The sequence below is a fragment of the Chroicocephalus ridibundus genome, chromosome 1, assembly GCF_963924245.1.
Source record: "Chroicocephalus ridibundus chromosome 1, bChrRid1.1, whole genome shotgun sequence".
NCBI lineage: Eukaryota > Metazoa > Chordata > Aves > Charadriiformes > Laridae > Chroicocephalus > Chroicocephalus ridibundus.
The window spans coordinates 84,674,043-84,698,658 of record NC_086284.1 but is presented as its reverse complement, the minus strand read 5'-3'; the positions used below and the strand labels follow the sequence as shown (position 1 = coordinate 84,698,658).

General features: G+C 44.5%; 1 protein-coding gene across 8 annotated transcripts in view; it reads left to right on the top strand.

The window, feature by feature from the left end:
* Positions 1 to 24,616, top strand: part of GPM6B (glycoprotein M6B) — a 111,625-nt gene that overhangs the window by 64,895 nt on the left and 22,114 nt on the right. For 3 of the 8 annotated variants that reach the window (XM_063341894.1, XM_063341903.1, XM_063341922.1), the window contains exon 2: positions 21,786 to 21,905. The exons of 1 other annotated variant lie outside the window; for it this stretch is intronic. In XM_063341894.1, the coding sequence (XP_063197964.1) occupies positions 21,786 to 21,905 (120 nt within the window). Of the gene's footprint in view, positions 1 to 14,049; positions 14,424 to 21,785; positions 21,906 to 24,616 lie in introns of those variants that run through there. 4 more of the 8 variants (XM_063341956.1, XM_063341946.1, XM_063341938.1 and 1 more) reach the window with 4 other exon arrangements.

The following is a 24,616-nucleotide window of genomic DNA, read 5'->3' as shown; positions in this document are numbered from 1 at the left end:
ACTAGCAAATTTCTACCATATCCTGAGAAGACCAAAAATCACCTCTGCAGTGACTTCATACCTTCAGCCAGGTTCCCCAAGTCAGAGCAGTGTTTTGATAAAGTAGTAAAAATAGTAAAGAGCCCGGAAGTCAATTTTGTTAGACTGAGTTAAAAGGACAGGAAAGGAGACATAAGGGACTTGTCCCACTTCGCAGCAAATCAATCTTTGTCTGAGTGCCTGTAGTTTTGGGGTTTATGTTTTCATGGGATTAATATAGAAGGCCAGAAACTATTTCTGCCTGCAGGAGCATGCATAGTATGTCCTGAACGTTTTCTGTGTCTTTCTCTTCTCGCTGAAAGCTGAAGCGTGAAGCATATTCTGAGGTACTTCTATGTTGCTCACTTGCACAGAAGAAAATAGCAGTAGGTGGGATACTGGAGAAGTTACTAACACTTACTCAATGTGGAGGTGAGAAGGTAGTTTTGTTTCAGCAAGAGAGTGACTCATGATGACAAAATGAATGTAATGAGGATGGTTTTATTTTAGCTTAGATACCATACGTACCTGTTGAGGTCGAAGAAAAAGCAAGTGAACCTTCGGTAGGAATACTGTCAGGGTTCAATACCCTGTAGTGATCTGAGCTGTAAAAAGCCGTCTCATCACATGAGAACACAGAGCGTTCTTTCAAGGGGCTTTTTGAAAGGAAGAGTGGTGCCGTTGTTGGCAGGGTGCTGCCCTGTGCCAGAACGCCACAGCGGATGGTGGCATGTGCAGTGTACTCATCGTTGGTCTGAATCCAGTGAATCTGAAGAATAATTGGAATTTGAGAATATTTCCTTGATTGGTAAAGTACTGTGGTCAGGTCCCTTTGGAGCATCGGCAATGTGAAAGGCACTGTTTTACCCTGCTCTGGCCTCTTTCACTTTCTTTCTTCTCCACACCCCAGCCATCCTGAAGAGAAATCCCACAGGTGAGACTTAATATCTCCTAATCAGTGGAGGGCTTTTTTTCTCAGCCTTCTCTTGTCTTGATCTAAATTCAAAGTTTTGAGACTATTTTACCTAAAGTTTCTGTTGATAGATGCCATCCTCAAGAAGCCTAAAATGTCATTTCTGAGTTTACTGGACCTTTTTAGCGGGCATTTCTCTTACCACCTTTTTGTGACCTGTAAGAACTGTGGTGGTGCAAGTAAATCTGTTTGTAAATGGAGCTGAAATCTGTTTTATTTCATTTTCTGTGTCAAGCTGTCGTGGCAGTTGATTGAACAACATTTCCAAAGGATTCATCTCAGAAGGAGTGCTTACAAAGTGAAGTTCTGCTCATCCTAGTATGAGTGAGAAAATGAATCTCCATTTTGGTCTTTAATTCCTCTGTCTCCTGCCTAGACTGCTTTATTACTCTCGTCCATCTGTTAATGACTGAATGAAGGTCTCTGAAAGGCATCCTAAGTCCTTAAGTCCTTCCTCCTTTTGTTTTGACATGAGACCTTTCTGGGTGCCATGTGAAGGTCTTGTCCACTGTTTTGGTACCAAGTTGTGAAGTGCCTCAGAGCATGGGGAAGTGCGTGTCCAGCCTTTAAAGGCAGTTTACAGGTGGTGGTAGACAAATACTGCCACAGTACTCACCAGCCAGATTTCTTTAGCCCCCTTTGGTCAGAAAGTCACCATTCAGTCATGTGTGGCCTCAAATACAGCAAACACATTGTGAATGTGTGGCTATTGGAGACTATGGAGAAGCTTTCCTGGGGGGAAAGTTGGCTCATTACTGGCTGAGCTGGTGATCAGAGGAGAGTGTGGGTCATTAGTGGACAATCCCTTGGGCTGTAGGCGCTTGATGCTGCAGAGGACGTTTTGGTGAGAAGGGTGTGAGAACATCTGCAGGAGGGAGGAATATGTATACTGTTAGCCCTCAGTCACTGCTGCATGGCTGCCATATGGACACCGTACCGCATCTGCACCAGGAGCTCTTTGGTTCTGGTGGAAATTGGTAAGTGAAAACACTTCTTGTGCCAGATAATGCAGATCTGCAAAAACCACTGGGTTGGCACTCTGCAGGAGGGAGCAGGACGCTGCGTGGGCCGCTTGGCACCTGGCAGGGTAAAAGCGGATGGTTGAGAGCAAAGTGCTCATGCACAGCAGAGACTCTTGAGTATCTTGAGCATTGCTGCTAATGGAATCAAGGAGTGGAGATGGATCCTGATCCTCAGGAAAATTTCCTGGAACAGACAGAAGAATCTGAACAAAGCAGACATTTCTCCTATAAGACTCCTTCTGCAGGCTGCATCCCAGGCTTTTTTGCTGAAGAGTTTTTATATCCACCTCACTTGCAGGCTGCCTGCCTGGGATCTCATTGGCATTCTGCTTTTCTGCTGTAATCTCATGTTGTTAAGGAGCATGATTTTTGTTCTTAGCTGTGCCGCATATAGAAGATTACATAAATACCTTGGAAATCTTGGGAGGGGGAAGAAGAAGAAGGAGGGAAAAAAAAACTCCACCACAACCTACCAAACCCTTCCTCTGAGAAACATTTTGATCGTATAATCTTATGTCTTCCTCTCAGAGAAAATGCTGTTTAACATAGGAGGAAAGCCACAAACTGGCTTCCTAATGATCCAGCTGTGCTAATGAGCAATTACAGACCAACACACTGAGCTGAGGTAGATTTGTTCTTCTAGCAGTTGTTGCCCAAAGATGTTTTGATACAGGAGTGCTTCTTCCTCGTCTCCTCCCCGTGTTGAGCCTTGTGTCACTTCCATTTCCATCTCCTTCCTCCTGCCCTCCTTTCCCTGGTAAATAGCTATTCACTTTCTAATTTGAAGCCATTTCATAAAGGTTGTACTTCTGAGGTTCAGCTCCCCTGTTCATAACCCTTGAGTTAAACCAAAGGATAATCCTGGGGCTGGGGGGGGCTGGTTTGTTGTTCCTTGCAGCACGTCTGTTTGGTTTCCCATTGAAAACCAGTATTTTCAGCAGTGTGCCCCTGGTACAGGGGGAGAATTGAACTGTGGGTACAGGATGCTTTATGCTGGCTTACCGTGAATGTATTTGAGTTCCGAAATCCTCAATGACGGGGTGCGTGCAAGTGCTGGTGGTGTCCAGACAAGCTCACGGGGGGGTGGGCCCCAAGCCTGTGGTAAACACTGAACAGACACCATGTTGCTCTTTGCCACATCAAAAAGGGTGGCGCTTTTTATTTTTTTACGTTTAAAGTCTGAAATGTATCAAATAATACAATTTACTAAAACAGATTTTATAGGTCACGCTTCCCTCTTTTCAGAAAGAGTGAAAATTTGTTAAATGTGCTTGCAACTTGAGAGAGAGAAGGGGGGGTGAATAAAACTTCAAACAGCGCTGCTAAAAACAGCCTGGGCTGCTTTTGTTTGGACTTTCAAAACGCAGCGGCTTAATGCCTCCATTGTACGCGGGGGGAAATATGCTAATTCGAAGCACATTTCCCATCAGAAGCCCTTTCAGTCCTGTCATCATTGAGATATGAAGGATGATAAAAGCAGGGAGAAGGGGGAGGCCCGTATTATGGGAGCGCGGCTGCTGGTTATTGTGCGCAGGGAGCGGGGCTGAATAGGGCTGATGGGACCGGTCACCCGTGAAGGCCCGTGGCCCCGTGGCCGTGCCGGTTCCCATGGGCGCTGCCTGCCCCCGTCCCCGAAGGGACCCCCCTGCTGGTGCCACCAGGGCAGGGGTCCTCGGGGGTGCTCCCCATGTCAGCCACCCCGCCGCCAACCAGGACAGGGGCAAAAATGGTCAGAGGGCTGGAACACCTCTCCTACGAGGACAGGCTGAGAGAGTTGGGGATGTTCAGCCTGGAGAAGAGAAGGCTCTGGGGAGACATTATAGCAGCCTTCCAGTACCAAAAAGGGGCCTACAAGAAAGATGGGGACAATCTTTTCAGCAGTGCCTGTTGCAATTGGATAAGGGGTAACAGCTTTAAACTAAAAGAGGGAAGACTTAGACTAGATATAAGGAAGAAGTTTTTTACACTGAGGGTGGTGAGACACTGGCCAAGGTTGCCCAGAGAGGCGGTAGATGCCCCATCCCTGGAAACATTCAAGGCCAGGCTGGATGAGGCTCTGAGCAACCCAATCTAGTTGAAGACGTCCCTGCTCATTGCAGGGGGTTGGATGACCTTTCAAGGTCCCTCCCAACCCAAACTACTCTGTGATTCTAGGATAGGAACGGAGGGGCTGCCATCAAGATTTGCAAGCGCTCGCCGCCGTCATCCGTCCTGCAGCCCTGTAACACAGTATTTCTTTCTCTGTAACACGGGCAGCTACTTTGCGTTCACTTTAAGTGCAGTTTAAGCTGAAACAACGGATTTTTTCCTGACAAGGCCTCTTTCGCTTCCTTTCCAAGCTGCTGATGCTTGCGGGGCAGTGGTGCTCGCTGGCTGCGTGGAGCTGAGCTCCTGCAGTAAAGAGGCGCCTTCCACTGCTGCTGCAGTTGGAGTGGGTTTTTTTCTTCATAGTTATGAAACAGTGGGGAATCTGTGAAATGGTGCTTAGTCTGTTACCGCTCATTTATATGATTATATTATAGGTTGAAATAAGTACATTCATCAGTGCTTGGTAAGTATTAAAAATCTGCAAGCGCTACTCTTTACTGTGTGATATATATAAAAACCTAGGGTTTGGGGGTTTTCTTCTCTTTCTTCAAGTCACGAAGAGCTCTTTAAATGGTGGCTTTTGTCTCAGGAGTCTGACCTTATTGGTCTGGAGCTGGGGAGATGCTCAGTTTACCCAGGAGGACTACATTTTCGTTTTAGTTTTTAACAGGTGCTAGTGTTGTTTTATTATAGAGAATTTGGGATTAAATGAACTCGAGGTTCTGATAATGTTGCTATGATATTTGCTTGGAAACGGTTTGAAATGGCAATGAGAACTCTAGTTGTAGTTGTTTGTTTGGCTCTATAAACCTGCACTGTACTAATGGCAAATTAAACTAAGAAAATGGGCTTTTGATTGCATTTGCAATCTGGTGATGTTCTGTCTGCAATAGAAGTATGTCCCACATTCAAACACACAATTAGTTTAAATATTTCTGAGGACTATAGCTGGAGTTAAGTGCTTAGAAAGGCTTTTAAAGTAGTAGTTCGTCTTCAGTTTCTTCCTTGTACTAATAAACTTGTGAACGGGCAAATGGGGCCGATTGGTTTTGGCTGGGCATGAGAAGCTGCGATCCTTTTCTGCAACCTGTGGGTGAGTCTCTGATCTGCAATGAGTGGAGCTCTATCCCATGTTGAGCAACATGCCTTTGGTGACCTCCAGGATGGTGAGTGCACACTTGATGTAGTACAGTTTTTCGATACAGAGACACAGTTCCTCCTACAGACCAAAGAAAGAACCTTAGCTAGAGGCTTTGATGTTGTTTCTGTCTTGTGCTTTTCTGCAATGTTTTAGTTATACTTTTTCCTGATCTATCCATTCCTTCTCCCTTTCCTTAGGTCATTAGCTCATTTCTTTTCCTCTCCAAAAGGTGCAGAAAGGTGGAGCAGATGATGGTATTTCAGGAATCGGTAGTGGTAATAGAGACAGAAGATGTGTCTGTCGTACTTCTGAGAGCAAAAATGCCCAGTGCCATTTTGAATAATGAATGTGAGGGTCTCCAGAGCAAACATGTAATGATAATGCTTAGTGTTTACACTTGGGAAGCTCTGAGTGCAAGAGAGATGGTTACAAATGTGCTGAAACCCAGAGAGCAGAAATGAAATGAAATGGGAATGATACAAGGAACAGATGAAGAAAAGTAGATGCTAAATGAACTTCTCTCTGACTCATGACGAAGTGCAGAAGTGATGCCTTTTAGCGGTTTAAAACAAGTGAATGCCATGTTTGGAAAGAAACAGAGAAATGGGGATGTAACTAGGCAATGTCATGGTGAGATTGCTAAAAACGGAGTCTGGGTGGTTTTCAGGCAGCAGGATAGGAGGGTAGTTTGGAGGTCAGGATCCTGCTCTGGCTCCTTCTGGAGAAGCCTCTCCTTCTGCATTGGTGGCAGCGGGGGCTGCCCGTGGTTCAAGCCCTCCTTTGTGCCGAGCCTCAAAACCTGCTGGGCTGCAGAGCGGCTCTTCCCACGAAACCACCGAGAGGCTCCAAGCTCAAGACACTTAAAAAATTAGGTGAGGCAAAGCATTGGAAGGGTATACTCCAGGGAATAATCCTGCCCTGGCAAGGGATTTTACTTGACAGCCTATCTGGGAATCCAGGCTGAAAGCTGCTACGCTGTCCTTAACTCACCCTATAGCGCTTTTGTCTCAGCGCTTGCTTTGTATGCAGGATCACCCACTGCTGAGGTTCGGCAGAAGTCGAGGCGTGACATGATCCCGACGGAGCTCCAATCGTGCTCGTTGTCGGCAGGTTAAGTTATTCCCTGTTTATAAGGTAGAGGGTGGGTTTTATTTTTTTTAATTGCGCTGAACTCCCCAAGAGCACACTTAACTTTTTTATGGGCTCAAGTGAAAGACCTGTTAAACACTTCAGCGGCTGTTGTTTGTTGTCCACTGGCGGTGTTCTCAAAGGCATTGTAAAGCGTGGAAAGAACCGCTACTTTATACATGACTGGGATCCCAGTTGATGCCGCTAGAAAAGAGGGGATTGGAAAAGCTAGGCCAGTCGAAGTTGCCTGGCACATATTTAGTCGATGAGTTAATTGGACACCCTCAAAGTGGAACTTGTTATTGTCCTGCCGCTTTCCTAATGAGGATATCTGCTCTTGCAAAGAATACAATGATTAATTGGGGACCCTTTCGTTAGTGTCTTAACTGAGGATTTCATGACTAATGTCTTGTGTGTGAACAGAAACTGTATTTGCAATTCAACAGGTGGTCCAGGGCTGCATGACAGAACTGATCCAGGATCTTTCCTAAAGCATAGTTTAATTACACCGGAACGGGAATTTTCAGTATCAGGGAAACAGCTACAGTACCAGTGACTTACAACCTGCTGAAACTTTGAATGAAGAATTGGTACCTTGTACCAATCATTATTTTGATACTTTCTTTTACGTCAACATTTTGACAGCTGAATTACATGGTCTTTTCAAAATGTTGACACGCAACTGCCCAATAATCCATGAGTGGGGTCTTGGAGCAACGTGCAGCCGAGGCTGGTGGTGGTGGGGCCGGCCTTTCAACCCGGGATACTGAGGTGATCGGATAATGGTGCCTAAGGAACGCTGCTCTCGCTGCGTGGTTTAGCTCTGCCACAAAATACAGTCTGACGCTGGGTGAATTGGTTCTTGGCCCTGAAGTCTTGATCTGGGGGAGGCTGTAGCACTGGGATGGTGCTTAGTTGTGCATTCACTATCAAACTTAGTACCTATTGCATGACTTGACAAATTAGTTTGCATTCGTCATTGTCATTCCGATGGTGCTGATAAGGTTTTCTGCTCAACAAAAATATCTATGCAATATATGCATGTCTTTTCTTCATGTACTTACTTATACACACACATACATGTTTTCTGCATATGTATACACACACACACATCTATATCTGTGATTTCTGTATGGAATGCCTCATGAAATTCAGGAGGAGTCTTCATCCCTGTCTCTCCCCATGCCCCTCCAGTGTGGGGTACTTTTTTATAATGAGTGCCTGTGGTTTCTCTTTGGGGAGCTGTGGGGTTTTGTACTTCTTTGTCTTTCCCTGCTTTTCTCCACACTTTGTGAAAAGACTGGACTGAGGCCAAGACCGAAGAACAAAATGAGCACTGAATAGATGAGAGATTGTAGGTGGGATGCTGAAGTCTATGCGAAGAGTGGGAGGGCAATTTTTGAAAATCAGAACTGGATGTAAAGTTAACAGAGGATTGTGTGATTAAATCTGACTTTGTGGAGCAGAAGAATAAGTTTGTGTCAAGGCTGAACTCGGAGAAGTTTTGATTCATTTACAGATAGATAGAGAAAAAAAATAATCAACAGGTAGTCTCCGATACTGATCCTGTCTCAACTCTCATGCATTTTGAGACTAAGCAGCTGCATTAGCAGGAGTGTATTACAATGATACCTTTGCTGCCTTCTAAAAAACTCTGGCAGGAATAGCTCTTCTACAAGTACAAGAGGTACTTATGTTAGAAGTGCTAGTAAGAGCAACATAAATATCTAGGATCCTATTTCAGTATGTCCAAGTATTTAGAACTCTCTTGTTAGTCTTCTGAGATGGCAGTAGGCTTTGGCAACAGTATTGGAGGAGAGGGTTCATAGCAAAAGCTAAGTAGATTGAATTGTCTTTAAGGTGCAGAATTAAGGGAATGACAAAGGACCTGAGCATATCAGTTTCCTGCAGAACTGCAGTGTTCCTGCCACTGTCGAATGTGTGACTCGAGGCAGAGGGATGGGGAGACAAGCATAACAGCTGAGAATCTCCTCTGTTTTAAAGGTGACAGAGAGAGAAAAAAAAAAAGGGTGTTATGTGTGCCAAAATCAAGAACTTAGCCCTTAAAATGATGGAGGAGCATTTGAATCACCGCTGAAGGACTTCATGTATTAGTCATGTATGTGAGGATGTTGCCGCTGCTGAGCAGAAAATGTGTATAAGATTGGGTAACTCAAAGCCTTGTTTTGCTGCCTAATTTCAGATTTAAAGCATTTGAAACTTGGTATGCATTACACTTGTAGGAAACTGTACATATTGCCATAAAATTGTTGAACTGGAGTAGAAGCTGAAGATGACCATTGGGGCTGGTGCTCTGAATGTTGCTTGTTGAATGAAACCTACTTCTAGGGGGAGAAGATGGGGTGTCTGCTTTTATTTTTCTTGTAGTCTTTGTCATCCCAAGGTGGTCAGTCCCATAGGAGAGGAGATTTCATTGCTTCCGTTAGAGGTTGGTGTTATGTCAGGAAGTTTGCCTGAGGTTTTCCCTTTCAACTGCATCCTCTTGTTATCATATTAAATCAGTTCTTCCCATCATGATGTTTATTTATACCCTGTGAATGTTTAGAGTCTTTTCCTGCTTTCTCTTAATTTTTCATTTAGCTTTTCCTATTTATCCATGCTCTTTCAGCTATACTATAAGTGGGCTCCAGTTTGTCACCATGTTTCTGTCTGGCTTGCCAAAAGCATGGTGCTACTCCAGGCAGCCTCGCAGCAGAGGGGTGCAGGGGGTGATGTTGCTTCCAGCTCAGTTTCAAACATTATCTATTTTATTTTCATGTTTATAACTTTTCCTTAAAAGTCTTCAGTGTAGTTGAGATTCCTGTGATCTATCTATCATCTTTGGACTCGATGATCTCAAAGGTCCCTTCCAACCACTAAGATTCTGTGATTCTATCAGGGTTCCCCCCCCCATGTTCCAAAAAAGGTTAGCCATCCGTGTATGCTCTGGATTTAGGCTGTTTATTGGCTTTGATTCTCGCCAGTGGCTGTGACTGCAGTGGACTAAAGCAGTGGTCCAGCTGGAAGGTGGCAGGCCGGCCACACAAATGTATGAAACCCGACAACTGAACGACAACTACTTTGCCCATCTGCTTGCCGCCAGGCATTTAGTTTGGCAGCAGCTATTGCCATCTTCATGTGGCTTTATTAAGGGGGTTACAGGACAGGTGCCTTCACACTGTTAAGGTCTGCTCACCCTCCTGGACTTACCTGCATCAGTTAACTCTGTGATTTTCTTTGGTTGGAAAGATAAACACTGTCCACACTTAAGCCTTTAGTTTTGCCCTTTCTACCGAAATCCAAGATTGAGATCCCCCAGTGCAGTGCAGACTCGTGTTTTTTAGTAGTCTATATTTTATACTGTGGTAAAAATGCAGGTTTTTCCACTGTTATTTGTTCATTACTTTGGATTTCATTTTCTTAGTAGTTTAGTATGTCTGAAAAAACGGGCCCCAATCTTCTTTTTAAATATTTGCCAGGTATATGACTGCCGCACAACTAAAAGCTTGCTGTCATCCTTTGATTGTATCCACATGGAAAATGTGCCTGCTTTTGCATAAGCATTCAGATTGGTTTTTATACTCACGTCTTAGGTAGCTCGTCTAAAGCTGGTCTGAACATAAGCAATTACATTGAGAGGCACACCAAGTGGCTGCACGTGTATTTGTTCTTCTCTTAAATATTTTTGCATATTTCCTAAAAAAAAAAAAAAAAAAAAAAAGCATTCCACAAGTTGTCTTTAAAATTGGCTGTTTGGAATACATGTGAGTCTTGTTTGAGGGACAGTCCCTGTATTTTAAAACTTCTAAGTCTCGCATCTCAGAGGCTAATCTCAGATTGCTCTTGAAGTTATGTGAGAACGCTCTTTATTGCAGCTCTGCGAAGCCTTTGTAGAAATGGCAAGTGTGTATTCGTCTCCTGAAAGCTTGTGAAGAATTTGCTGTAGCTTATGGTAGAGCTTCTCAGCCTTCAGGAATGTAAACTAGATTCAGTGACATTAAGGATAGATGTTCAAAGGGAATTGGCACGTGAACAGAATTGGATTTTTAATGCCTTTTTTAACTTGTGCAATTGTACTATTTTACTTGACTGAGCAAAATGATTAAATGTTTTTTTATTTTTAAAGCTAGATAAAGTAGGTTAAAACCTCTTTTTTAAAAACTATTTGGCAGTGAATGTCGCTTGGTGTGCAGTGCCTTCACATACTTTGCTCTACTGCTGTTCATCCTGAGGCTTGGCTGGAGGCTCAGAAACCCTCACTGCTCAGCCCTTCTCCTCATTTTCATTTTTATTTTTGTTTGCAAATAAAATGATGGGCTGAGCTCCTGAAATGTAACTAGCCGCTTTCTCTGGTTGCTGGTTATCTAAATCAGCCTGGTCTGTACAGCAGGTTTTTTTGCTGAATATCAACCTTTAAATTTTTTATTTTTTTTTTTGTAATTTCTACCTTTGTGGCTTTGTCTTTTGCTGTGTTGTCGTAGGCATGGACTTGACATCTTCTAGTCTCATCACATACTGTGAAAAGGATGTATCTGATTAAGGGAGGGAGCGTTGGATGAGACAACTTGCTGGCTGAGGTTAATGCTGGAAGCACGAGATCAGCACCCGTGTTAGCCCTGGAGGAAACAGCATATAGTTTGTTTCGTCTGCTGTGTTTATCAGTGGTGGGACAGAGGTTTGAAGATTAAGAAATTACTTAAGATAATAAGCGCTTAAAACCTATCATACATTCCAGCAATCTGAAAATGAATAGGAAGGGAAGGGGGAGAACTTTACACTGATGCATCACTTGCAGCTTTTAGAGGATGATTTAGTAGGTAGAATTAATGTTTTTGACTAGTTGGGATTGATGGCTTCTGAAGTCTTCAGTTCAAGTACTTCCGAAGCGGATTCTGGTATTGAATCATGGAATGATAGAATGTGTTGGGTTGGAAGGGACACTTAACGGCCATCTAGTCCAAACCCCTGCAGTAAGCAGGGACATCTTCAACTAGGTCAGGTTGCTCAGAGCTTCATCAAGCCTGGCCTTGAATGTCTCCAGGGATGAGGCCTCCACCACCTCTCTGGGCAACCTGTTATTGTGCACTGACTTCTTCGTTGCTGGTTTGGGGAGGGGGTTATCCTTGGAGAAAGTAGGGGAAATAATCTCCTAGCCTGTTAGTTTTGTGTTTGTAAAACATCTTCTCTGAAGTCCTGAGCCTGCCTAAAAAATTCTGCTCACCAACAGGAAAGCATGCAACTGTTTGAAGGGGTAGGTCTCACTGATACAGAGTGGAGAGCTTCGTTAGTGGGTTTCATCCGGGGACAGTCTGTAACGAAAGGTTCTGTCTAATGTGTTTTCTGTTAAAAGAAAGGAAATTCCAGGCCACGTTTGTGTTTTCTGTGTATTTATACTGATAAGTGTATTCATATTATACCACTTCAATTAGTTTTTGAACAGGCCTTTTGTAATTTTTGGTAGTCAGAAGAGAGGTTTCAACCTTTTAAACTTTTAGACTTCCCAAAATAAGCAAAGATCATTAAGAAACAGAGGTACAGACTATGATAACAGTGAGCAGAAGTATGGACTGCATGATGAGAAATTCCAAGGGAATTTTATTGTCAATCAGCTGGTTTGGCCAACGACTAAAATTTGTGTGACGCTCAGCAAGTAGGGTGTATTTGCTATGGATTTTCAATCTTATTGATGTTAAAAGGGGAAAAAACACAGTCTTTGTAGAACATTTTCTTTGTGTAATCATCCCAACTGTAAAGTTCTCTTTCCTTTCTTGACTGCGGGACTTGAACAACTTTTAGCAATGGTTAAAAGAGTACGGCAGTCACATCACCTACGGTTTCACCTTTCAGCTGTTTCCTTGAGGGAACGTGTTTGCAGTGCATGGTCTTGCTGGGCAGGGATTTCAATTTTTCGATGGACTGCTGTGTGGGCGCTGGAGGAGGAGATCGGAGAAATATGCCTTGTGCCTGGGTTGAGGTCTCTGCTGGTGCTGCCCATTTGATCACCTTCAGGAACCCAACCCATTGCCTCACGCTGATTCCTGAGGATATTTCCATCTCCTCTACTGATTAACTTCTTCCTGCTTATAAAAAGGTCTGCTGAAGTGGGAGCTTCAACTGCAGGCTTTTCCTGGACTCCAGGAAATCTTTTTAGGCAAATGCATGACATCAAGTTTTGATGCTGTGATGTGAAACCTTAGCATAAGTCCAAGAGCTCTTGGCAGCTGGGCTGAAGCATATGTCTGAGTAGTAATGCCCAAAGCAAAGTAACAACTATGGCGACCATGGTGAAAGAAAAGGATTTGTGCACTGATTTCTTGCAAGAGAAGGGAACTTTCTCTAAAGGCTGGGTCTGAGGTTTTTTTGTGCTTTTCACTAGGCGTCTATAGAAATAAAAATGCACAGCAAAATTGTGGGTGTAGTAACTGTAACCAGAAGAGGCTGAATTGCAGCTACAAATCTTTGGACTGCTTCCCTCTTCCCACTCTCCTGGTTGAATCTGTTATATGGTACACGCAGTGTGTAGGTTTTAACATCCCCAGCATTTGCTGAATCTGCTCGGCGTCTCTGCAGCCTGCAGAATCGGCCACGGCGGCTGGACCGGAGAAGCCTGCCAGACCTCAAAGGCCATTACGCCATGGTTGCTCCATCATCCTACACACAAAAAAGGGGGGTGCCTTTGGGCACGTCTGCCCTGCGCAGTGTGGCATGCTGTGAGGCCACTGAGACAAGCACAGTGACAGGCAAGGTTAATTAGCCTCGGTACAGCACAGCCTTAAATATGTCAGTTATCTTGGGGTTTGGAAGGTGAATAATACCCCTGTGTGGTGTTGCCTGGTCTGTGGCTGCCAGGCATGGGGCCGCTCAGAGCGGGCTGGGGACACCTAAAGTCACCTCGCGTGGAGCAATGCAGATGTGTCCTGGTTCTGTTGCTCCCAGAGCCAGGTTAGTACAGCTTGTTAGATCTTGCTGCAGCCTGTCTCAATTTAGGGGAGCGACCAAACATGTGCTTAGCAGCAACTCTGCGCCTGCTTCTAAGCATGGCTTAGAAGGTCTCTAATGGCAGACATCCTTTTAAAAACCCAAGCTGCGTTTTCTTAAACATTTTATCCTTTAAAGCATTGCATGTGCATTTCAGGTTGCTTGAGCTTGCTTCCTTTCTACTTGCTTGGGGGTTTTTTTGTGCTTTTTTTTCCATCGTGCTCGCTAGTCAGAGAAAGAATTTAAATTTTCCATGTGTGTGTATATAGATATATGCCCATTTTTGCTTTTATGCTTCTCTCACACAGTCTTTTGCCGTGGGTGAGCAGAACTTGCTCGGCAAAGAAAGCAAACAGAGAACAGACCCTGTCGCCCCCTGCCCCTTGAAAAGAGCAGAGGGCATGTGGAATAAATCAAAACGCGCAGCATAATAACGAGGTCCCATGGGAAAAGGGAGCCTGGCGATTGTGTGCCGGCGTGCACCTCCCCTTAGAGACGGCGGCTGGGGGGCTCACCCCATGGCGGCCAAGGCGGGGGGGTTCCTTTCTTTCTCCCTCGCGTCTCCCCTCCCGGGTGTCGCCAATCCATTCACCGCCCAGAGAATTGATTAACATTCGTTGTCGGGAGCCTTGGGAAGACGGGTGGGGGAGTAAAGAGAGGGGGAAGAGAGGAGGGCGAGGGGAAGGGGATGCGAGGTGGTGATGCCGGTCCCCACAAGGCGGCCAGCCGGGGCAGGGTCGGGCGCAGGATGGCTATTTTATAGCTGGGGACCGCGGTGACGTATGGCTGAGCGCTGGCTGGCACGGCTCCTCCGTGGACCAGTCAGCGGAGCGAAATTGAAGCTGACAAGACTTTTCTGGCGTTTTTGGAAAAGACTGTAATCTACTGTAGGGGAGAACAGAGCCGCTCAATCACCGCCGCCGTAAATAGGAGACGGAAGGGAGTGAGAAAGGAGGCAAAGAGAAAAAGTGCTTTCTTGGGGGGGAGGGGGGGGCGGCATTTTTGGTGGATGGTATGAAGCCAGCCATGGAAACTGCAGCGGAGGAAAATGCAGAACAAAGCCAAGAGAAAAAAGGTACCCAGGGGTCTAACAATAGCCTGTTTAAATCTTTTCATTCAGGGGGCTTAAAGAGGTTTCGGCCAGTTTTGTCACTTTTTCGAATAGCTCTTAAACAATCATTACTGCGTCTTTGGGCTTTTAGCTGTCCTTTCCTGCATGGCTTGACAACACATTAATAGAGTGGCAATCTTTCTGTCTGCGTCTGTATTTGCTCTGAATCTGTCCTAACCCTACCAGAAATTATGTTTGCAAAATAAGTCTTGTTATTGCTGCGTCTTTGATGGGTTTTGGTAAATTTGGTTTACAGAGGTAGCGTGTGCCTGTGTGTTTGCGTGCTGTTTTCAGAGCCGTGATCTGGTGTTTTTTGTCGAGACTAGCCATGTAGCAAGGCTTTGCAATGCAGTGTGGGAGACCTAGGTTATAATAACATAGAATAGATGATAATATCACGCAACCTTTGTGTAGTTAGCTTGGTGCCAAACGCTACTCTTAATTTTAAATTCCTTTTCTATGGTGTTGTCTGGCAAACCGTGCTTCTGTAGAGATCTGCCTGCACTACGATAACGGAGAATAATGCAATGAGTTTCACAGCCTTAGATTTCAGGATGTGTTAATCCCCAAGTATTGCTGCTTAGCGGAGGGAGCAATTCCCTGGTAGTGGTTCTGCGGTAGGGAGATGGCAGCGCAGGAGGAGAGAGGTGCTTCATCCCTCCCAGCCTCACAGGTGATTTATTTGGTCTGAAGTGCTGAACTTCAGAGGGTAAATTCAACTAGCAAAGGACTGGTTTGTTTCTGCATCATATAGTTGGTGCCAAATAAATGTCCCTCTTCAGCGTAGCAGACCGCTGTACAAATCGTAGCAGTGTTGTTTTGCTAAATGATACAGCGGTAACAAAGTTATTTAAATTTCCACTGCCTTTTTACATGAGTCATAGTATTTTTTGAACCTGTCGTGTGTCAGTTAAAGCAATCTGAGTATCTCATAGGCATATGCAGCTGATGCACACCTAATACATTTCCCCAAGTAGAATTGTTTAATTTATTGTTAAACAGTTCAGATGTGAATGATAAATCCCGGTACTGTCCAGTACCAGATTTTGTTTTCCTACTTTGAATCTGATTCCTCCAGCATGCTTTGTATAATTCAAACCTAGCTTCAGTTTCAAGTAAATGAAATTTGTCAAGTGATTAGACATAGTACTACATAATCCCTTAGGGATTTCACAAAAGGAGGTCCACTGATGAGAGATTAAACTCTGAAAGCCGTTAGTGTATGTGGACAATAACCCACCTCACTGCAGATTTTGAGTAGTTAATGTACAAAACGCCCTAAATACCTTGGCTATAAAGCCGTCTTGAGCTCACAGACCATCCTTCAAAAATTACTGCAATTTTTTCTTCTGATTGATGAGTTTCTTTTAAACCAATAGAACTCATCTACAATAAGCACCACAAAAAGTTATCCCTATGCGTTAGCAGCTGTGCAAAATGAAATGTGTTGCCGAGTGTGTTTATGATGAGTTTATGGTTTCCCTTTTATTTTGGCAAGGATGAAAGCACAACATGTACAATGGTAAATCTGTTACCAAGTCACGGTTGTTGATCTGTTGCTTTCATAGGATGCAGGCAGGGGAACTTCCTATCTTAATTTTACCACCATTTCCGAGTTTTTCTGTGACAATTCCATACTTTGGATCTGTCACATAGGTATGTGTATGTAACACTTCAAGGCTTTGTTCTTGCCAGTTCTGAAAGTAACACATGGTCTCTCGCGTTATGCTCTTTATTTCTATTCGCTTAAATTCCCAATATGTTTCACAGTGAATTAAAATGGAGAAAACTGAAACAGTCCTACTCCTAGTTTCAGTAGCAAAATAAATAGCCCAGATTCCCCTGCAAAGTTCTTGCCATGAAGCAGTGAGGCAGGAGGAATTGGGGGGCAGATCTTCCAAAGTGCTTAGACTGTCTAGCCCAGTCGGGTTTTTAGATGGGCTCAGCAGGCATCAGGTACCTCTGAAATAGCAGGATTTTTCAAAAGGGCTGTTTTCACCAGCAGCGCTCTCTCATGGAGAAAAATGAGCCTTTTCTCTGTGTGAAGAAACTTGCTGGAAAATGCTGCCGCTTCGCTTTGGGGTGTAAAACGGAAGCTGACCCCTTCAAAAACGTGTCCATTTTCTGTCCGGACTGGATCTCCTGCCTGCGGTGCCTTACAGGCTAGCCGGGTTTGCAACACTTGCTTCTTCCTCTAAGGTCCCACCTGGACTTTAGCGTAATGGCCGTCCTTCGCGGGATGCTCTGGATGCAGTGGTTGTGAGGCAGCCACCGTAGCTCGAAGCGGTGGAAGTGCTGTCACAAAGTCTTTTAACTCTTCCTTCCAGAAATGAATTGCAAAGTCCGAGGAGATAAACCAGTGTCAAAAGGGGTCTGGGGGATGTAGTTTTTGCTAATACTGAGCAAGAGAAGATCCCACTCAGTATGCTTCGCGCTGCCAAGTTCAGGGGAAAGTATCTGCATTTAGCTGTGAGCAAATTGTACTTTTCAGCTAAAAGGTTTTGTTTTTTTTTTCCCTTTACTGGAGTTTTACAGTTTTCCAGGTTGTGTTTTTTTAATGCAAGGACCTCCTTAATGATTTGCTGTAATTGTATAGAATAAATACTTGGAGGAATTTGGGCTAGGACTACATGCCCAGCTGCCAGCCCCTGTGTACAGGGCTCCCTGTGCTCTGGAGGAGAATGATGGAAAGCGAGACTGCCCCAGCACTTGGGATGAGCAGCGAGAGCTGTTTTCAATTCGAGCGCCTAATACAGTCAGATCTGAACGGCACAGCGGTGTCACAAAGGTACTGGTTTGTGTTTCCTGTCCCTGTGGCAAATGCGAGTGGCCAGCTATTTTTCGACAATTTACACAAGCTGATGTGCTTTATGAATATTTACTGATAGGGAAATGAAAATGATTGATCTCATTTAGATTTTTAAAGTTCACTAAATTGTATGCGAATTCCAGTTTTAGATTTTAATAATTATTTTTGTGAGTCCCCTGCCTGATTCAGGCAGTGATGCTGCCCCAGCTGATGGATTCAGTGTTTATCAGACATTTGTTTCTCTGCGCCCAGATGAGTGGTTGCTGCCCCAGTTTTTTTTAATTGGAAATGGAACAACACCCATGTCGATGGAGATAAGAAATAAGAGCTTTATGCTGCGTATCAGCAGCCCTTATCAGAGGAGAACACCATGAGCAAGCTGAAGCAAAATGTTTAACAGATACTTTACAGGGCTGCAGGACAGATTGGATGCATTTTAAAGATGAAGGTTTACAAATTATTACAAATGACAGGGTTTATCTTGCAGGCATTAAATTAAATCAGAACGTGAGGACTGGGCAGGCAGATTTACTGAGGTGGAATAAATATGAAAAACGAAATGCCGTTTTGCATCAGCAGTGAAGGTTATAGATCCTGATACACATTAACAGAGACAATAAGTTTCCTTTTTCATTTAACCGTGAGAAATACTACCAAGCTGCAATATTCAAAGAAGAAACCCAAAACCCAACTGTGGATGACCATGGTGAATTTACCAAATTACACATGGGAGAATGAAAGAAAGCCATTTCACTACGATATAGTTTCCTTATATGAATGCATACGATGTCCAAATTGCATATGCTGTGCTGAGGAATAATGCAGAGCGGCCTGAGCAGCTGTACCCAAGGTTCCTTTTAATTGGCTCTTCCCTACTAATGTGCTCTCGATGAAAGAAGACCTCATGCTCAGAAACGGCTGGGAGCTTTATTATTATTTATCATATATGAAGTGATCGTTCCGATTTTAAACTCTAAATAGACAAGTATATGCTAGTCAAAAATAGAAAGAAAATACTTGCCGTAAACACAACTGCACAACTGTGTGCGGTAATGTAAACGGAGCTGCTGAAGTGCAACATGAGAAAGGAGTGAATTAATGTGCAGTTTATTTCACTTTTAGCAAAGTTCTTTTTAGACGGTGAGCTTGTGACATTTTCATGCATCACAGGTAGATGTGTTTTTCATTACAGCAAATTGAAAAAATTGTCTTTTTTTTATAGACACGTTATGGTTATTAGCCAAAATTTTCAAATGTATCCCCTTAATGTCAGGCTCGTATGGTAATTTCAGAGCTGTCAAGCTGCTTAAAGATTTTTAGTATGCTGCATGTTTTTTTTCCCCGTTTCAAGCAGTTTATTGGTGTTTCAGATCCCCTGAAAACAACAACTGCTTTAAGTCCCTGAAGAATATGACAGTAGGAGAGAGGTCCAGCCCAGGGAGAATCTGGGACACGTGATATTCTGGGGATAATAATTTGGCAGGCTTAGTGATTTAGGTTTTAATGAATAGGATTTGGTTTCTAAATAGGAGGCGGGGGCTGAAAACGCTCGGAGAAAGTACTCATACTGGTCTGAATGACCTCATGAAAGCAGAAAACCTAGACATATGTGCCACGGGATATGGTAACGGGGAGGGGGGGAAGCCCCAGATGGCACTGCACGTGCACAATGGACTCTGCAGTGGGAGCAAAGGGGCTAAAGAGGGGAGCAAGGAGGGGTAGGGGGGAACCCCCTTTGGTTACTCTAACCTTTCCCCATTTTCTGGCCAGCCTTGCTCCTCATGGAGTATTCATCACCAGATCGCCAGATCACAAACAACCAAATGAGAGCCCTCTCTTTGCTCCTGTGGACTGCTCTGTCAGCTGCCAAGGGTGAAGGTCGTAACTGTTGGTTTCCTCTCAAACCATATGCCAAAGACAGCAAGCGTGAGGATGTTGGGCACTGGGAGTTTTATTACAAGCAGGCAAGATGATTCATCCCAATGAATCCTGAACACCACAGTCGCCGTCAGTTTGCCCGCGTGGTGTGACATGAAAACGTCACCCCTGTAGCTGCTGCGGCTGTGCAGGATGGAGTACAGCCTGGTCCAAACAGGAGACCTCCAGCTGTAGGAGCTTGTCTGTGCGTGGAGAGCGTTGTAACCTAGACCTGGGAATGCAATTTGTGTAGTTAGGTCCTCAAAAAGCAAGAGATAAAGAAGTCATTATTTCTTCTCCTGACTATTCAGGGTACAGTCAAACTCTGTTTCGTATGTACTGTGTGCCATAGTTGTTACGCCACTGAAGCCTGTGGGGCTTTTGACCTGGTGGTGATTTTGCATGAGTGGGTCGGGATGGGTCCCAGTGAAGTCACGAAAAGATGCTCTTCAGCTTCAGATGTTGTGCCAGGCATGCAGTGAGGGCTACCAAACAGCCATTGCGAAGTGGCTCTTTGCAGAGCAGTGGCGAAACTGAGATTCCTTACGGAGTCTGAGCTGTCTCCTAATGAAGGGAGCCCTGTTACTGCAAAACCAGAAATTACTAGTTAAAAAAAAGCCAACTTCATAGAATATTTTCACCTGCCGAAGCGATGCTGCAAAGTTTACACGCAGTCTCCACGGTTCAGTCTTTGATGTTCATCCCACGGCAAACAATGGTGACTTCACCAGCATCCCCTCAGGCTAAGGGGGAAAGGCAGCTGCCTGCTCTGCTCTGAGCAAGGGAGGTTTGTAGCTGCTGCAGTAGAAATCTCAAATCGTGGGTTCAGGCCTGATAGGATAAAATCCGTTTGGTGACACGGATTTGGTCTAGATGCTGCTGCAATGCAAATGAAGAATTTTTTTTTTGTCCCAGAAGTCTTTGCAGCTGGTTATTTTTAATTTAAAAAAAAAAAAAAAAGTCTTAATCTGTTACTGTGGTCCAGTAAGTAGCTTCAAAAAAACAGGGAGCAAACAGTTGGGAGGGAGAGGGCAGACAGTATGCAGAACTAGTGAGCAATTCTGTTATTTCCATTTTGCATCAAATTAAATTATTATGGCGTCTTGTGTGATCTCATAAACAGGCTTGTTCCTGTGTAAGCAGAAGGAGATGATATCATCCTGAGCGTGCACAGTCATTTTGGAACAATGCCTTCAACACATTTTGAATTCGGTTATGTTTGTAAGATGTGGAATTTGCCTTTCCTAAAAGGAAGGATAAACTGTAAAAAGAGGAATTTTTTATTTTATTTTATTTTTTTTTTTAGGAAAAATATACTACCTAATAACCTGCTTGCTCGTTTGTGTGTGAGTCGCAGAGAGGGGAGAAATACCAAGCCACAAAATATCCTTTGAGAGTGCCGTTGATACTAAGTTTGCACCCCAAACCCAAAAGACTGTTTTAGTATTGTAGTTCATTTGCCGGTGTAAGGGATGAACAAATCTTTGCTTCGGACTTCTAGATCCAACATGTGGATTTGAGGCCAAGATTTTTTTCCTTTCTTGATGTACGTAAATGTAGCTGTGTCGAACTTGTAGCAGCAAAACCCCATGAGGGAAGGACCAGGTCCAGGACGCTTCCTAGGCCCTCACAGGCCAGAAATTTATGGCATCCTTATGCCATAAATTTCCCCCCAAATCCACATGCCCCCCGAAATTTGTCTCTGATGTAGTCTATGGTAGATGGGTTTTCAGCATCATGACCTTCGCTTCCTCCACCTGCTCAAATGCTGCTGAATCGGATTTATTTTGGCCAGAGATGATGGGTTACTTTCTCATTTAGACACCGCAGAGTGGGACTGGTGCATTTTACATGAAGATCTGTCTGTCTCGCCCTGACAGCCTTGACAAAGCCTTAACGGTGCTGAGGGGGGATGTGTAGGTGGCCAGTGGCCTCTTTCAGGGGGTTTGGGAGCCCTGTGCTGGTGAGTGTGGGATGAGTGTGCGAGCGGGTCAGGTGTGTTGCTGAGCTTCATCTGTCCTCTGAAAAGGCGAGGAGAAGGATAACTGCCCTCCTTCATTGTAGACTGCCTTAATATACTCGGTCCAGATTTTTGGACGTCAGCAGAACCTATCTGAAATAAAACCAATGACTTTTTAATATAAGAAAGTAATGGAGCAAACTCTTGTGTTTGCCCTACCTCTACGCATGACAATAACCATTTGCTTTGACAGATTTAGGGTCTCTCAAAAAAACCCAAACAGGTAACGTGGTTTTCCATGACTTTGTCTTCTTTTACTTCTGTAGCAAAGCTCTTTGCCATGGACAAAGAGAGGGAGACGTGAGAGTGGGCGGGGGGAAGGAATAGAGGGTCCTTCCTTACATGTTTAATTCAACTCCTAGGTGGAGTTTTAGCTGTTCAACCTTTCTTAACACCTGTGTGAGTGTCTCCCTGTCGATGTCCCTCCCAACCCCTCCCTCGGTTCAGTAAAGTTATGTTGTTTCAGTTCTGAAACTACAGCGTGTTTTTATCTGGGCTCTTAGTTTTAAAGTTAAATGACTGAAAGTGCTGAACTAAAACTTGCTGGTGACACTGACTTTTTACCACCTGAAATTGGCAGTGATCACCAGACCAGAAATGGAAATTGGCAGGTACCACTGGATGTACAGGAGTTCAAGGCCACACCGGTACCATCATGTGCCAGCATTGAGAGGCAATATTAGTCCTTTGGGGATTCAAGGTAAATAAAGGGCTGGGTGAAAGGGAAATGGAGAGTTCAGAAATGGTGGTAGCATAAACCTAATGCTTTGCACTAGTCCTAACAATTTATGATAAATGTTCTTCTGTTTTTCTTGTTTTGTTTGTTAAGGCTGTAAGGAATCTAGTTCTTTCATATGAGTACTTAACATAAATTTAAATTCGGTTGTTAATACTTGAAGGACAATAATGCGTGGTGAGGGACACCTCCCTTGTAACTGTGCTGCCCAGTTGCTTCAGAACTGTTTACAGATGAGACGGCGTAGTATGGGGTTTGTATGCAGATGAATCTATCAAACTGATCAGCCACAAACGCAGTAATTGACACTAAAGCAGTGACGGCACATCTGATTTACTGGTCTCCTACAATATGCTTCCTAGGCGGCATTCCATGATTTTTCTTTGCATTTTTCCCTTGCTAGAAGCAGTAAGTGCGTAGGTCAGAGTCTAAAGGAGGATTTCAGCTGAAGCTTTAAAACTGGTTTGGTGATTCCACATGCCTGTCCTTTCGATACCTGGCTTGAGACCTCAAAAAGATCCTGTTCTGTTTTCCCGGAGCTTCATTTTAAGAGTTCGGGGGGAATTTAGTTTTGAAGCATCTCGGAAAGGCACCTGAAGTCAAGCACATGATTGATTGCATTGGAAAATTCCAGTCTGACTGGGAGTTAACACAGTGAAGGATATAAATGCTCAGAGATAGCGTTTGCAGCTAGCTCTATCCAGCAGTCCTCTTCTCTTTATGGAGCTGATTGACTGAAGCCTGCTTGACAGCTTGTTTGCTGGAGATGCCTGCCTCCGCATCGGAGACTTCAACAGCAACTGCAGGGAAATATTCAGCAAAGCTTGCTGCCTAATCCCTCCCTTTTCCATTATATTTTTACATACGTTTGTTCTTTAGGATTCAAATGTTTATGTATTTCAAAATGGCTTTTTTTTTTTTTTTTGGCAAATACTTAGGTTGCAAATCATGATCTCCGTCTTCAATATCAATAGTCATTTTGGCCATATTTTATGACAAATTACCTGGGTGACAGACTTGGGGCTGCTGGAAGACATTCCCAAACTTCAGATCAGTGCTCATGGCCTATTTTATACACGGGTGAAATGCTTCAGGAAGGAGCGGCAGATGATGAATGCTGCCTTCCCTGGGAAGGAGGACACGGAGGGAGCAGGCCAGGTGCCTGGTTGTCAGGGTCTTGTGCCCCGTCAGCTGTCCCCAGTGATGAGACATGTCCATATGCGCTGGCACAGATGAGGCAGGACGCAGAGGAGACGCACAGCCTTCTGTCACAGCAGCTGGGAGTCTGGCACGTAAAATGGTGCTAGAAACCCTCGTTTCGGCAACTGAACCCTATGCAGGCTGCCTTGGGAAGCTTCCTGAAATATCATGCAGGTAAATGTGGTGCCTGTCGTGGAGGAGCTGAAGATGAACGGCTTCTTGCTGATGGGGGTAAAAAAATAAACCACCAACAAAGCCCAGAAATACCCATTTGAGAGAATGTGCTTAAATGGCTGCACTTAAGGAAATGAAAATGTTCCTAGGCAGCAATGAAACTGCTCTGAACAGGTCTTGAGTAAGACCAATCTGCCGAGGATGGATTAAGCCACAGTCTTTGCTCCTTGCCCTTAGATCAGAGGGAAAATGACACTTGAGTCACAACACAAGTCACAGCTGTAACATGCCTCCCTTCTGTACTGCCGTACCGCTCCCTGCTGCTGGGCGGCATTGGCTGCTGTGCTGAGATAAACTCTCCGTTTCTTTGGCAAGCCGCATTATTTTTGGGTGCCTTTGCCGTGTGGATATTTCTACTTTGTCTCCTCCGACAGTGTCCAAATGGACACCACTAGGGGAGCACTTCCGTGGCAGTCCTGGTGGCATCCACCTCCTCTCCCAGGGTTGCCACATACCACACGATCTCCCCTCCCCATTTTAAGCTTTAATCCAGCACTTGAGCAACAAGGGAAGAGTCAGCGTGGGACACTCACTGCCGTGCTGGAGCCAGGACCTCCCCAGAACACCTGCAAACTTAATGAGCCTTTCAAAACGCCTAAAACAATTTTTTCCCAGGAAGCAAAGTACCATCTCTTTCTTTAGTAAGAGAAACTTAGCAATGCTTGTTTAACATGAGCTTAGCTGTAGGCAGTCTTCCAGGCTGGGTGGGCGTTGTTTGCTTTATGGAAACCTTTTTTCTTTTTTTTTTTTTTTTTTTCTTTTCCTTAACTTGCTTCCCGCAGATGCTGGGAGGTGTTTCAGCTGCTTTGTAAGCCCATAAGGGCATGCGAATGTGGAGCATCTCACTGTGACAGCCCGTTCCCTTAACTGCAGCAAGCTTAAATTGTGAAAATGGTGTGGTGGGGACTCAACTGGGGGAATGCCTGCATGAAAGCTGTTGCAGGGCAAAGGACTTCTGCAGCTGTGGTTCAGGTTTCTTACTGCTCCTCTAGTTCCATAGTTGGGTAAACATCTGGGAAGATCTTGGCAGCTTCAGTTGTCTCTGAAATGGAGAATTTACCTTCCGAATCTTAGATCCACCGGGCTGAAATCCCCCCCACATGCTGTTTTTGGCCTTCAGCTGTAGGGAGAGAGAGGTTGTGTTTCTGTTTGCTTCTTTGTAGCTAGGGAGGAGTCAACTGGGGAAGTGGTCGGTAGCGGTGGCTGAAATCCCGTGTGGCAAAAGTCTTGCTCTCCCACTG